Source organism: Molothrus ater, chromosome 4 (genome assembly GCF_012460135.2).
Source record: "Molothrus ater isolate BHLD 08-10-18 breed brown headed cowbird chromosome 4, BPBGC_Mater_1.1, whole genome shotgun sequence".
Classification (NCBI taxonomy): Eukaryota; Metazoa; Chordata; class Aves; order Passeriformes; family Icteridae; genus Molothrus; species Molothrus ater.
In genome coordinates this window covers 28,070,943-28,087,227 of record NC_050481.2, presented here as the reverse complement: position 1 = coordinate 28,087,227, position 16,285 = coordinate 28,070,943, and the positions used below count along the sequence as shown (strand labels likewise).

Below are 16,285 nucleotides of genomic sequence, written 5' to 3'. Positions count from 1 at the left end.
AAATATATTTTAGCAAGTAGTTAACTGCAGGAAAATGGCAATGAAATAAATGCTGAAATTGCTTCTGCAATAGGAACTGTTGGATTTTCTTATTAATTGAAAAGCAAAATATTGGCAAATTAAACTGTAATTTCAGCAAAGTTCTCTTAGATCACATGGTCTATTTTGTCTGTTCTGCCAAGACTGAGCTGTTCATTTTGAAGTGTTTTCTACAACCTGCTTTTTGAGAAATTCCAATTAAAAAATGGTAAGATCATTTCAGTGAAAGGTTCTTTATCATTCATTCGCCATGTGACAAATGTCTTTGAAGACTACCAAAAAGTACTTAAACTCAATGCTATTAGAAAATATTCCTTAATAGACATATTATTTTTTCCATACTGTTTCAGTTGTCTCTGAAAATTAATTTCTTACTTGAAGAATAATGACTATAATCTGGACTAAATTAATTCTATAGTCAATGGTTAAATGTATGAGTATTACTGAACTAACAGTCAGAGGCTGTAAATCAACATTGTTTTAACAAACCATTACATTACAATAATTACACTTTGAAAAGTAACAAATAATTCTCCACAAATAAAATGTCAGGACTGCATAATGTTGTGTCAGTACTGGGAAGAAGAATTGGTTGCCTTAGTCTCTCAGGCACAGATGATCAATAAGAGGCGAGTGCTGACTATTCAATGGGAGATACATATCACCTTTGCTCTGGTTTCATTATTGGATATTTATCTTTGCATTCCCAAACATCAAAGTCAATACCTCACTGGTTTTAGATCTCCACATGTTGCTACCATCCCATTAAGTCATCTTAAATTTGTCCTTTGCTGTTTGCCTTCCTCTATCTTCCAGACCATTCTTAACAATTCATTTTAGAGATGAGACAAGCATTCTTCCAGTGGGACTCAAGCAGTCACTACTTTGCTAGAAATACTGGCAAATCTTTTACCAACTTGAAAAAAATATTACCATATGAGAAAAAAAAACAGAAAGAGTAATGCATAGGAAGTTATGTCCATGGACCTTGAGGAGAGTGAAGAGGGAATAAACCTGACTTGCACCAGCCAAGAATACAGCCTAAAGACTGAGTAATCTAGATCTAACAAATCCAGGACATACGCATCCAGTGATGCTTCCAGTGGAGTGGAGAAACACACTGCTCTTGGGGGTCTAAACTGACCTCAAGAAATATTGTCTTCCTGGTTGTTCCTTTGTTTGTGGGTTGCATGTGGCAAGACAAACCAGCAGTTGAATTATGACCAAGCTCTACTTACAACCCATAAACCACTCTGTTTTCTACTTAATCAATTCAATTTACATTTTTCTAACATCCTGCTGGGTACTGCATCAAGTTATTTATTAGTGGTGCAGTTCTTCAATACACATTTTCAAATAGAGATATAAAAGGACCCTGATGTCAGACATTAAGGATTCATATTTACCAACAATTACTGTAAGACATACAAGACACATCAGGTATTACCTTTCTAAGTGTATCAAAGCATCTTGCTATATAGGATTATATTGGAGTATTGACTTTCTTATGTTGTAAACAGCATTGGTTTCTAACCACAACATGATTAATTAAGTTTATTATCACTGAAGGCTTAAATGTGGCAACCCCAATACATAGATTTTTGTTAAGCAAAATCTTGAGGATTAATGGGACTTGTACATACATTCCAAAGCTTAAATCACAGTAACAGGAATTGGACATGAAATTATATTCCATAGATGGGGGGCGTGGGGAGGGAAGAATTTATTTCTGCTCTCTGTTATACCTGTAAAAAACTTTTTTAAAAACCCACACATGTATAATGTATCTAAAGTTTTTTCAAAACTACCTAACACTGTTGTGACCACCAAAGATGCCATGGGAGGAAACAGCTTTTTTTTATACATGCAAGAATGAAATTAAAGAATGACACAAATCATTTTCATTACATACTGGCAGTGCTTTTATATTCCAGGCCACCTATTTTATATTCTCTTATGCTTCACCTGTGTCATTAACCAATTTAATCATAATGGTACTAAAGAAAGAAGCTATTAGATTTGTCTCGCTTGACTCATTTTTTCTTAACTGAGAGTGTTACTGTGTACAGTAACATTTTCTCCTAGAATCATGTTCTGTCCCAGATCTGCTTTATTTTTATTTTAGTGCATGTGAAATTAAATAACAAAATGAAAGTCTCAAACACAATTTTCTTGCTTTCTTGAAACCTACCATACAAGCTGAGCAACACTCTTTATTCTTTTCTATCTTTATTCTTTTCTATTGGTTAAATCTTCATAAGATTTAACCAATATTTAGAAATATACCACATACTTAGTTTGTCCTTTTTTCCACTAGACAAGAAGAGTGGACACTCAGCTAACTTCATGTTAATTCTTGCAGTTATATCGAACATCAAAATGCAGTAGCTGTGTGCAAGGGCAGAAAGTCTATGACTACACAGCATGAATCTAAACTGCATGTAAACTCCTGCTAAAATACAAAAACTAACAGTATCATCTGACATGCAATATTTCCAACTGATTATGTTAGCAATTATAGCAATATTGTCTGTATTGTACTATAGCCTAGCAATATTGTCAGTGGATTTCACAACGAAACCTACAAGTAATATTAAGTTAGTAATCAACAGTGAATAAAGCTTTCAAAACCATTTCAAGCTCTTTAACAGAAAAAAAGGCTTTTCAAACCTTAGCAGACCTGAGGAAAACAAATATGTAAAATGTGGAGGAAATTATAATGGCAATGTATTGAATGTTAATTATATCCAAAGGAAAAGCCAGCATTCCAACAATAGCAGAATGCTCACAAAGGGAAAAACAAAGGCAGTATTAGAAAGAAATTCGTTTGACAAGATCAGTGAGAACCTGAAGCTGGAAAGCATTACAAAAGTATATAATTGTCCCCAAGTTAGAGTTATGAATCTAGGGCGTTTGGAAGTAAGTTTATATTTAAAATAAATTTACTAAAATTGAAGCTTGAAATTGATATTGAGGACAGCCAGACAACTTAAACACAACACTGACATCATTCCCAAGACATGTTTCTCGTGATTTAACATGGATTTTTTATTTATTTTCCCTCTAATGCAGCACTGGCTTCATGACATGCGCTGAGGTTGCTTAATAATTTAAGTAGTTTTTCCTTGCCTAGAAACAGTGAGTGTTCTTACACCTCCAGCATAAATTATAAATTCCGTGGCTTTATGATATATATAAAGTGCAATCATTAGGAGGTTGAAGAACTGGGGAAACCTAATTCTTCTGCTGGACTTGTAGAGAGACCTCAACCTCTGACAGACCCCACAGCAAACTTAATTTCTAAGTAGGAGTCTGCTGACACTGGCAGTAATACTTAGTAATATGCAGACATTACTCCAGAGAAGAAATCTTCATGACTGGGCTGGTAAAAGCAGTGTAAATTGATAGCAATAACCCTGCAGTTAGAGAATTGAGCTGTTTTGCTCTTAGAAATAATTCTGCTGGGTGTAGGCCTCGGTATACCTTACACTGTCTTGAGTTGCAAATAGTCAGAGAGCAGCACAGTGCTCACAGTGCTTCACATGATGTCCTGGTCAGGCCAGTATCACTGTCTCAAAAGCTGTGATGGCAGCACCACAGCTCAGAAAAGAAACGTGTTCAAGAGTAAACCAGTTGAACTAAGTAGCAAAGGCCCAGTTGGGTCCAGCTAAAAGCACAGACCCAGAAGACTCAGCCTCACCCTCAGCAGGGAGAGGTGAAAGTGCACCCATCATGATGAGCAACTTGCACCACACCAAGCAGTCCTTTATGACCACCACAATCCTCACCAAGTCTTATCCTCCCTCAAACTGGGATCTAACAACACAACTCCTGCCCTACCTTCTATCTCCATCTTCTCAGTAACCTGTCCCAGATGGTCTCCTCCCAGCCCTACATGGATCACCCTACAGCACCTTGGCCACCAGAGGAGAGCACAGGTTTTGCCCTGGCCACTGCAGGTCTCCGGGCATGCCATGCACACTGACCAACGCCTCCAGCAAGGTCTCCATGTAGAGCAGGGCCTCTTGCTTCTGGGTACTGCTGAAGGTTTTTCTTTCCTTGACTAGTAGAAGCCTGCCTGTTGTTTGGTTTAAAACCTGAGTAAAGCAAATTGTGTTCTTCCTTTTAGGACTCATTTCCACAGCACTGGCTCTCACAATGTAAAGAATTGGGCTATCACAATCCATTTTGTCCCTCATCCTGGTACCCAGGACAACCCCCTAATTTTGTTTTGTTTTTACTGAAATTAGAGTTCCATTTTAGTTATTTTTATATTTAAATACATTTGTATTTAATGACTGTTTTTCTTTTTATGAATTCCTATTTCCACAGTGAAGATCCTTGCAGTTCAGAGCACTCAATCATCCCAACTGCATCCAACCACTTTACCTAACCCATATTTTAGGAAGCAGCAATGATTATTGCCATGGAAAAATAGTCAGATGCAGTGTTTCTAAATGTTTTATCTTTGACATATTGCATCCTCCATTACAAGATATCTCATTTGTGCTTATCCTGCTCGCAGTTCAAGACTACTGACACTGTAGTGCTGCATCCCTTGCACCCAAAACCACAGGATTGGAATGAGGTATTGCCCAGATACCTGTCACTTAAATGAATAAAATCCAAAGGTAAAAAATGAGCAGCAAGGAACAAGGGGAGGCATTCCACGCTCTCTTCCTGATGCACATTTACCCTGACATGACTGGATCTAGATCAGATTTTCCCAATGTCCTTGTAGCTAGATGTTTCCTCTGTGTGGTAGGCCAGCCCAAGTTAGAAATTTACCAAAACCACCCACATGTTAGCAGAAGTGACTGAAAATAACCCCTGAAACATAACAAATGATAATAATCAAAAAGTATCTACCTGTGTAATGATAGAAACAGGAACAGCTCAGAGGGTTCCGTTTTCCAAGTAATTCAGCTGGACACAGACCCTGCAGTGTGCAAAGTCCTTACAGAAGTAGTTCCCTGACTGAAGTCCAGCCTCCTGCAATTTGTGGTTTGTAGCTGATTGCTAACTGTGAAGGTTTTGTCACACTAAGACATCAATAAAGACTTCTTCTATGTGAATTTTCCTTCCTCTAATACTGCTTGAATTAATTCTGCAGCCTTTCCTTCAGTTCATTTTGGACACCTGCATTCGTGAAACTGGTGCTTAGCAAATTCACATTTGAGATCTTTAAAACCTTTGCCACGTTTCACTAAAATCAGCCTCAAAACATTAAAGTTCAGGTAGAGAAGGTGAACATAGGAGTTTGGGTGGGCGAGAGGCACACATCTGTGCACCAAGTGGTTTGAAAAGGTTTGCTTCCTTTGAAAACTTATTTCAGAAGGTTCTTTCAGTTTTTCTGTAATCCTGTTTTATGGGGAAACTCCAGCTCCTTGTGGTGGGTCTGGCCTTTATTTTGAACTTGGAAGATGCCACCTTGATTGATATGTCCTAAATTTGGTAGCCAGTGCAGCAGTGAGCTGCAGTGTCTCTCATGGGCTACTTGCTTTGACCTTTTTTTAGGTTTTATTTTACTCTGCACCACTCCAAAAAATAAATACATGGCACAATATCGTGGAGGGGCTAATCATACCACACCAGAACACTTGATTGCTGGCGGACACCTCCCAGGTGCCTTCCATCCCTGAGCGGCTTTTCTCCACTGGATGAGTGCGAGAGAAAACCAAACCCCAACACTCTGGCATAGACGGAAAGGCTCGACTCCCACCTCGTTTTCTCCGCACACCCCGAGCACCTCGACAGCAGAGGGCTCTTACGGCGGCTCCCGGGCGATGGCGGCTGAGGGGGTGTGTGTGTGCAGGGGAGGATATGGGTGGGGCCCGGGGGCAGCGGAGCCCCGCGGCCGCAGCGGCAGCGGAGGGGCCCGAGCTTCCGTCCCGGCACCGGCGGCCGGGACAGAAACTTCGGGCCGGGACAGCGCCCTCGGGCCGGGACAGAGCCCTCGGGCCGGGACAGCGCCCTAGGATTGGGACAGCGCCCTCGGGCCGCGGCTTTGGTGGCCGGACAGCGCAGGCAGCGGAGCCATGAGCCCGGCAGGTCGGTGCGGGGCTGGTTGTGAGGGAGGGGAGGTTCCCACAGGGTGTTGTGTCCTGGTGCGGTGCTGGGGATGGAGACCTTGCCCTTGAGAGTAGCCCTCAAGTGCAAGCAGTCTCTTGTCTCTCTGGTGCATCTCTCATGGTGTCACAGTGCCAACGTAGCTTTGCTAAAGAGGAGGAGATGTAGTGCGAAGAAGTTGGGAAATTAAAGAATAAAAGTTGTACGAGCAATGTTAATTCGGTCCTACATGTGTACCTCCTCTGAATTGGCTAGTCATGTGTTGTGTCATTAATTAAAATTGATCATTCTCTTGCAGTGTCTCAGCTCTCCATATGGGATCCAGCCTGGAGTGTTCAGCAAAACCTGTGCTAGACTTTGCACAGGAATATTAATTCCTTGTTTATGCTTTTGTTGGTGTTTATTGCAATATCTGGGTGCCTCAAAACTGTTAGTGTTTATTTGTTACTTCCTTGGTAGTGTTGGAAAACATTATCCCATTGACTGGTGGAAAAATGTGATGAAAAGTTAAAATTACTTCTGAAATCCTCATGTAAATCAGAGGCAGCCCTTAATCTGAACCAGAAACCTGTGACTCCATGTCCCTGTGTCCCAGTCATGTTCCTTATTCGCAGAAATACTGTCTATTTATGGCTCCCATTTCCTTCATGTGTCTTTGCAAGGCTCAGCAACACTTAAGCCAGTAACTGCCAAGCTGGGCACTCAATAGAAAGGAAATTAAAGACATGTATCAGGATACCAGAGGTTTGACTGACTTGCTTGCAGGGAGCTCAGCCTTATTTTTGTGATTCTTTTATTAGGTGGGAAAATATTTTATCCTCATTTTCTGAATGAGGAATCAAGAAAGAGAAGTCTGAGGGTCTGAGTCTGCAAAGGTGACTCAATGCTTTGTTTTTCTGTTCTGGTTCATGATTTTAAATGACTGCTTCCGATGTCAAGACAGGTTTTTTACCAAGTACTTTATATTTTGTATCATTTTATAACATCCGACTAACCACATTAGTTATTAGTTATTAAGTGCAGCTTTGTAATGGCATTAGCTTTGCCAGCCATCTTTACCTACTACTCTCATTATACAGATAAAAACACCAGGGAAGAAAGGCAGAGTGATTTTTCCAGCTGTTTTATAATATATATAACTTAGTTGTAGATAAAATATCAAAACTCAGTACTGTTTTGCTTTCTACCTAAGGCTGGTGGTGAAATGGGTATGGTTATTGTACTGGTTGTTTTCTGTCTAGATCCAACATCCAGTACTGCAAGCTTCTTTAAAGAAGAAAGCTGCATATATGAGCAAAACTACATTTAATAGCATTTCCAAATATGCATATGCCATCCCAATTATTAGGCAAACTGATGTTTGTGGATGTGAGCAGTCAGCAGGGTAGTATTCTGATAATGACAGAAGTATGCTCAGTGATCATTCTGTATCAATGACAGGATACCACTGTGCATGACCTGGGGGCATATAGTTTGGAGTCTGGATCTTGGTGAATAAAGGCAGTCAAATCCTGAGTATGCATGTGAAATAGCTGGAGTAATTGCTGAGCAAATATGTAAAAACACCAAAGAGGGATGGCTGCTTTCCCAGCTGCTACTCGCAGCCAGTTCCACACATTGGCAGGGGAACAAGTAACAGTAGACTCAGCCAGCAGAGGATGCACTGGCCTTCTACTCTGGCATCATTTGTCTCTGTCACTTTTTCAGGTATTGCTCTGCCTAAGCCTCATCCACCTGTGACCTCCACACACAAACCTCTCTCCTGCAGGTTTGCCAAAGACTCAGACCTTTCTTTTACAGAAAGAGGTCTGTTGTGCATAGTGGTGCATAGAGGTCTGTTTTCTTCTGATGGAACAGCCTCTGTGAGGTACTGAGATCGCTTCAGGTGGATTGCCCAAGGCCTAGTCTAGCTCAAATCTAAAAGCTGTTTGTGATGCTTGGTGGGACAGACAGGCTTGTTACTTCTCAGGACTCTGTAAAATACTCTAACCTAAGGTATTATGCAAATTCCATTAAAGCTGCTGTAGCTGGTGGAGATAAAACATCTGTAATGCATGATTTTTGATGATATCTGCCTTCCTTTGAGACAGGAGGCACTGACAGGATAACTTCATTGCTATGCCATGTTGGAGTCATCACTCCTCTCCACACTCAGGAATGTAATCATCTTCATTGAGGTCTTTCCTTGTGTGTCCTTTACTTAAACAGTGTACATTTTTTTCTCTTCAGCTGTTTCTCGGTCAATGTTTATGTAAGTGGAGTTCTGGGAAGGAATCTAGACAAGCAATGCTTGATTTTTGTTTTTCTCAAGAATTAGGGAGTGCTTAAATTTTTAGTAGTAAATCATTTTCAGCTCCTTCACTTTTAGGGAAAAAAAAAGAGTTCTCAGACAATGATTCAAAATCCATGAGATCTAGAGGTGGAGTTTTGAAGCAATTCAGTAATACCATCATAATATTAATGTTAATATTCAATATTAATTATTAAGTAATATTAATATTATTAATAATGTATTTGTAATTTGAGTATCAAAGAAGCCAGAACTGAAGTACCTCAAAGCTATAATTTGCCTTCGGAAGTGTTGGGATGCTCATTCAGATTCAAAAGTTTATCCTTACAGGCTATGTTCCTTATGCTGATCCTCTCCCATTCTGTTGCAAGCAAGCAATTACTGAAGTTTGCATAGAAGCAATTGATCACCCACATTTGAAAAATTGTAGCACTGATACCACTGGTGTTGTGATAAAGGTGAAAGAAAGCAGCAATCTCAGTTTCTTAAAAGAAGAACATTTGTGCCCAGGGACTCAAAACCCACAGTGTGACTCTTTCCCTGTCTGTGTATCTCTTGAAGCTGATCTTTGATGATTTGATTAGTTTATATACTCCTTTATTTGCTTGTAGGTAATAAAAAATGTTTTATCTCCTCTAACAGCTTAAGCACCCCAATGTAAACAGCAGCAATAGTTTCTGATATAATTACATCCCCCAGGGAGGTCCAGTGATTTACAACTATTGTTAAAAAAAAAAAAAGTTGTCCTGACCTTTTTTATAAATCAAAATCAGTCTATTGCAATGTCAACTGTGGTTAAAAAATGACAACCCTATGTTTTATGAAATGTAAACAAAAATAATAATTTCAGAATGGTATTGAAAATATATTTTGGAAACCACTGTGAAGGAAGACAGGAAGGGAGTCACGAATACCAAGATTTAAACTGGAATCTATTTCATGTAATGATATTGATGTTCACTTAGTGTTTATTGGCTCCCTGCGTTGAAAAAAAGCAAGGCTTTGTATGAAGCCACAGTGTATAATTTATGCTATCACAGGCCTGACAGTTAAAGCAAATTGGTCTTACCATCCCCATCATTACTTTGTTTTTCAATGTTTCTGTGAGCTTTTGTGTACAGTTAGGTAAGAAGAGTCCCACACTTGTTTGGCACTGAGGCTGTTCAAGCAGCAGTACAGCTGAGTTTGAAAAGCACCCATTTACATTTGGACCAACATTTGGACCACATGCTTAACAGATGGAAAGGACTTGAAACTTTACACAGGTGTTCATAAATAGCTGCAGTCTGTGGCTAAGGTTCACTGCTGTTGCTTCTGTGTAAGAAGTAAAGAATTCATGTAAGACCATGAAACTGAAATGCAGTGCCTTTGTCAAGTTTCATAGTTTTTTCTCTGTACCTACTGGTAAACTCACTTCAAGTGAGTTACATAATCTTACAGGCCTTCATAGCTGAAAAAAATGTATGGCTGAAAAAAAAATGCATGGCCGTGTCTAGTCTTTCTGCTGGAGAGTACCACAGCTTCTGTCCAGCCCTGCATCCCTGAGTTTCCTTTCTGGGGAAACCAACATCAGAAAGGAGGCTTTCCTGGTTGTCAGAGTTTTGCCCTGACCAAGTTAAGGTGAATCTGAATAGAGCAGCTGGATCTAAGAGCTGACACCTGGTCCTAGATCCCCTATTCTAGACATGCATAAAAGAGTCTCCTTACAAGAAATAATGTCAGACTAAAAGATAAACAACCCCCTGTCCCCAAACCTGACTGAGACCCTGTCACATACAGTCCAATTTATGTCTAGATGTGCTTTATCCTCCACATTTCTCAGCACTGGGGACATGCAGGTGTTGTGCCTCTCAAACAAAGCAAGGTATTTTCATGTAAAAATGTAATGAAGTATATTTTGTAATGTAACGAAGAATATTTTCACTCACTATTTATTGTTATACTTGCTTCCGATTAAAAAGAAAATACAAAACCCAAACCCAAAAAGAAATATTAAATTTTTTAGTTGTTCTCTCTACAGGGCGATTGTTAAATCATGAAGAATAAATAATTCAAGTTTGTTTACTGTAGTCAGTATAAAGTGGCGTTTGCCTGTTTGTTTTTAATATCAGATTAGAGGAACAATTGAAATAGTAAGCATTATTTATTTTCAAGTGGAAAATATAAAAAATTCTAGAAGCTTTGGGAAATACAGAACAATGAATAGAATAACATTTATGAATTAAACTTTTAAGAAATAAGGTAATATTTGCTAAACATATAGTGTACCCTTCTGTTTTTCATAATTTTCATTTATTTGTGAAACATTTACAGTTTAAATAGATGAAAGAAAAAAATTATAGTATGCCTGGATGAATCGAACATGGACAATTTTTAGTCATTTGAAGACTGAAAAAAAAAGCCTTAATGTTAAGCAGTGCTGTGTCCTCTGTAAAAATGAAAGGCTAAATACAGTACAGGCTTCAAAGCAGTTTATTGCTAATATGCTAGTGAGCATTAAATGAAAACAAGCAGTACTTTAATCAGAAGCCACAAGTCTGGTGTTCCTCTGCTTTATTAAAATTTGTGATTGAAAAGACGTGGGCACTTGCTTTTTGTTAAATTATAATATGCATGGTGACAGAAATAAATTGCTTAAATGAACAAAACCGTATTAACAGCAGAAACCAGATATCTTCTGAATTTGATTATGTTGCCTTTAAAATATTAAATACTGTGGGAAACTAGTAAATATGCAGTATTCAGTGTAAAGCCTTTCAAGAAGAAATTATTTTTGTAAGGTAATTTATTAGTAAGATTCTTTTGCAACGTTTGCAGTAGCATTCCTGTAGTTCAGTTGTGACTGTGTAGTGCTGGCCAGGATTGTGTACTTGGGCTGATGTATAAAAACTCGCAAGAAGGTGGCCAGTGTATCTCTTGTACAAGCAGACTGTGTCTGCCTAGAACAACTTTTTCCTATTGTAAACTCAGTTTGAAGGAGCATTTTAAGAGGGAAAAAAAAGTCCTCTGAAAAAATCACTGATCATTATTTTTCAACTGCCTTTTGTTTGAGAGAACTGAAATAAACAATTTGTGTGAGTTATAGTCTCCATTCAAGTTTACTTCAAACTGAGGGAGGGTGAGAGCCCACATGCAGCAGGGGCAGGGGCTGGAGAGGAGGCTAAGTGAGCCCTTCCAGGAGTTGGTTAGAAAGGCATCTCAGGTATAAAAAAGATATGAAAGAAGGAATTAAGGAAAGGTAAAGGTACAGGCAAGGATAATGGCACAGTTTTTACAATTCCCAATAGGAAAAGTGCAGAGACCCCCAGGACCAAAGGGATGGACACGGGAACTTCTCTGTCGAATATGAATTTCATGCCAAAGGAGGAAAAATTTTTCAAATGTTCTTTTGATAAGTGGGAAAGACAAGCAAGTGCATTTTATTCAACCACTATTGGTGAATGTGTGTGTGCTTTATTTTCATAGCTGCCTTTGCCCGTTCCCTTCAAACGCATTGTACAGGATTGGGAAAGGCCAGGAAGAATGAGATATGAACAGTAAGTTGGCTTGTGCCCACTGAGTTGTTTTGTAGGTACACACAGTTTGTGGTAATTGGGTGGCTGAGCCTCATCCCCAATGGGCTGCAGCTGTGAAAAGCAGGTGAGCAGCATTGAAAGCAATGAGCCATGGGGTGCCCAGGGGCACTGACCCATCACCAAAGGGAACAGAGGGCACACAGGTGCAATGCATGACATGGTTGGGCTGAAGAACAAGAAGGGTGGATGCTTGCAGTCTTCTGAAGTGGTGTGGTGTTACTCTGCATGGGTAGATGCTTGCAGTCTTCTGATGGGATATGGTGTTCTGTGTGGGTGAATGCTTAAAGCCTTCTAAATTTGTATGGTGCTACTCTGTGTATTGTGGCCATCTCAACTGTGATGTATGCTGTGACATTGTTTTTTACTTTTTCTTTGTGTAACAATGTTTATTGGTTTTGGGTTTTGTTTTTTTTTAACCCAGTTTAAGACTCTGTACTGACTGGGTGCAGCAAAACTGAAGGGCTACCATGAGCCAGGTGAGTTTTCTGGCTTGCACAGATCCTGCTGCTGAGGAACTTACTCTGTGAGAAGAAGATGAATGGAGGGGCTAGGTTGGGAGGGAAGCTGTGGGAGAGTCTGCTTTGTATCCCTGACCAGCTAGCCTGGTAATGATGTGGTGTGGGGTGCTGCAGGCTGCTCCCCACTGAGAGCTGAAGGGGCAGAACATCAGGGGTTGCTTGAGGTCACTCAGGTTACTTGAGGTCATTTGTCCTGACTTGAGGTCCCTGGAGTCCCTGGTAGGAGACACTTGTGGTTATTTGGGCTGACTTGGACAGGAAACCCCCTTAGCACAGATGCTGCCTTTGGTCTTTGCTGTGTGTAGCATTCAACCAGGACAGCAGAGACAGCAGTCAGGACAGCTGGACATGTGTGGACCGATCATACTCAGGTCAAGGTCTCTAATTCCCTGGAGGCTTGTACTTCTCAGCTGGAAGGAAAGGATGGCAGACTTCAGCTCTTAGTAGCCATAGCGAGGAGCTCTAGTGATTCATGGACTAATATGAACTGTCATTGTCTACTTTATTCCCTTTATTTACTTGCCACTCCTGGTGCAGGGACTAGGATGTGAAAAAGTCGGGAGGGGCTGTTTCAAGTGTTCCTGGTTGTTAGGAAGGGTTAAGTTAATGATAACTAGTATTTGTAAAAAGGCAAATTGAGAAAGAAGAAGAGGAGGGATTGACAGGAAAGCTACTGCCTTTATAAACAATTTGATGGGTGAAGGTGTGCATGTTACTGTCTTTGAAATGGGTCTTAATGTCTCTACTGACTCTGGGCTGCAGGTTGATTGCTGAGCCCAGGCAGCTTGGCTGCTCAAACAGACAGGGGTCTGCACAGCCTGAGTTTCTGAACACTGAGGTAAAGTAGTAGGTTCAAGGGGGGATATGTGGTAGGTGGTTTGGGAGGGCTGTATCTTCCTAGTGCCCCAGCCAGTGGGGAAAGGAAGAGGGCACCATGTGGCTGGGAGCTTAGGGTCAAAGGAGGCTGTGGCCTCCAAACCTTGAGAGAGAAAACCCCACGTGCATGTGCCCCAGTGGAATCTCTCCCTTTATTTGTTTATTAAATAAAATTGCAGGACTCTTCTGTCTCCTTTTTGGCCATAAACCTCTGGCATTTGTGGACTTTCCTGACAAAAGCAAGGCCTTAAGTAAGCCAGATAGACTCCCAACATCTTTACAAGGGTCTAAATGATTCTAGCTCTGTCCAGAAAGTAAACTCTAGCAGCTTAATCTTACTTGAAGTACCTAAAGGTACTTTGCATTTCAAATTCATCTGAATCTTTTAAACAGTATTTTTTAAAGGTAGGCTGATATAATGAGAAAACTTTATAAAGATTTAATCAAATAATAGAAGTAGTCTTGCTTGGAAAGGGTGTTCTGTAGTATCTGGAAAATCTAATAAAAATGCACAAAACTCAATATACCTTTTTTCTTCCACCCCCCTGAGATGTCTGTTTGTAGAGATTTCACTTTGTCTCTGGTTGCTGTAGACTTCCTACCTCTAAACATGGAATGCTAATTCCACAGCCTAGTGTGTCTCAGAATAACTCTATTTAATCAACAAAGCCTTGTTGCTGTGCACTATCAAAGGAAATTTTGCCGGTGTTTTTAATCAAAACTTTAAGGTTCTTATACATGCTTTCTAGTTTTGCAACACAGTAATCTTACTGAAACTTTCAAATGTGCTTCTCTCCCATATCAATTCCATTCCCTGTTCAAGACTAGCTATTTTAGAGGAGGCCAAATCTAATTTGGCCTTGAATGAAATAGTCTGTAATGATTGAATTGGGGGAAAATATATTTTCAGTGAAAGTTTAGGCCAGATCCTACATTTAGCAGTTTGGAAGCAGAAGAATTTTCTGCTTAAAGGGTACATTCAGGACAGTTTTGTTTTAATTTTCTGCTAGTGTTCTTGCCAAGCTATTGTCAGCTGGTTTTCTAAGAGTTTAAAAACAGTTATGTTTCATTGGCAAGCTTACAGCCTGTATTTCAACACTGATGCTTATAGAATTCATTAAAATGGCAAGCCATATTTCTGTATCTTAGCTTGTAAATATGTAATGTATGCCATAGTTTTTGTACTCCCACATGCTGTTAAGTCCATGCTCATTTTGAATGACATGTGTAATAATAAATAGCATTCATTTTGAACACAACCATGCCTTAAATAATACAGTTAAAAGGCAGAACTATCCTTTCAAACTGTGACAACTCATTCATTGGCTGTAACATTTTGGAGACTTCTGTGAAAAGTTAGTCTTTTTATCAGAAATCAAGGGTTGAACATTAACCTAAAATACTTAAAGTATTACAAAAGTAATTTACACTATTTTATTTCTCACCACAATTATGCCACAGATGAGCATTGTAACATTTGAATTTCCAGATGTACATGCTCTCTCCTAAACAATCTGTTTTGCTTAATAAGTGAAAAAGTTTTCACTTTTGTGTAACAAAAAACCAATCCAGTACTGGATAAATGATAGTTCAGAATCTAAGTCTTTATCAAAGTAATAGAATTCTTTAGAGGAGTGTTTCCAAACTTAAGTTCCTCTACTTTTATAGGTATTTATTTCTCACTGAAACATCAGAAGGATGAGAAGTCTCTCAAGAGGTGTAAGCACTGTCATTTTTTGAAATTGACTCTTGAGCATGTTGTTTTGTTTGTGGATATTTCTCTTCTTGGTATATTGCTAAAATCTGGATCACTGAATTTTGATATCATGATGAGAATTTAATTTAAGAAATGTTTCATTTTGTTTGTGGTCCTGATTAGCCAGGCTGGGTACCTGCAAGGGCATTAAACACTACAGGAGCATATGGCTCTCCAGTCTGTCCCATCTATAGATTCAGTAGAAGTTGCTATGCTCAGGTGTCTCTTGAGGAACCTGCTTTGGCACAAGTGTGCCTGAGAGAGTGGGAGCTCAACTTCATGCTCGTGTTTAGTGTGCTCTAGCACTGAGTGGGTGTGGGCAGGGAGCACTCTAAGAACTTTGTTTCCTAATGCTGCAAGGCTACTTCCACGTTGGTAAGTGGTGTTCCCTGCTAAACAGGATGTGCAGAGCTCAGCAGTGAGGCCTGAGAGCTGTGCAAGGTACGTTGAAGAGAGGTTGTTTGAGACTTGCTCTGGTCTGGTCCTATGGCCTTTGCAGGCAGTGCACGTGAGGGGTGATTCTGAACATTTGAGATGTTTGTGCAGTTACAACGTTAATCTGCAGTAAATGGAAAATGGAACAGGCAGAATAAACTCCAGAGGAGGAAAATTAAAATTGCACATTGTTTTTCATACCTTTACCAAATGTGCAAGGTGGTTATTGCTGAGCAGCTGGTCCTGTGGGATCCTGAGGAGTCTTACATTAGACATTAATGAAATTCAAGTACAATGACCATGGTGATAGACTATGATGGCATCTGCCTGTTTAATTTTTATATTTTTCTTTTTTCTGAATGCTCAAGAGGAAAGTAAAAATGTAGTTATACAGATTTGGTTGAACAACAAGGGACTTGATGATGTAAAACGCAGGATGCTTCATAATTCTTTGGTCTGGCCTGGCTACCTCAAGCTTACTGTATTTGAACTACACAGGTTCTCTGACTGTAGTGGGATAAGGTTTATCTTGGCGTCAAAAACAGTTCAGGATGGATTTGTTTTCACTTCCTTTTCTGTACCTTTTGAACTAGAAATGGATTATAGTGTGCTTGAGAAGGTGGAAGTACCAGTGAGATACTTTTCTTCCAGTGTACGCAATTGTGTAGATATACTTTTCCTGTTTCTATCCCACAGTGAGGCTATACTGCAATGTAGGGTGGGTATG

General features: G+C 39.7%; 1 protein-coding gene across 1 annotated transcript in view; it reads left to right on the top strand.

The window, feature by feature from the left end:
• The first annotated feature begins 6,077 nt into the window (after positions 1-6,077).
• The window catches only part of BANK1 (B cell scaffold protein with ankyrin repeats 1), a 134,713-nt gene continuing 124,505 nt past the window's right edge, over positions 6,078-16,285 (top strand). The window contains 1 exon segment of the mRNA XM_036382683.1: positions 6,078-6,090. Within this exon segment, the coding sequence (XP_036238576.1) occupies positions 6,078-6,090 (13 nt within the window).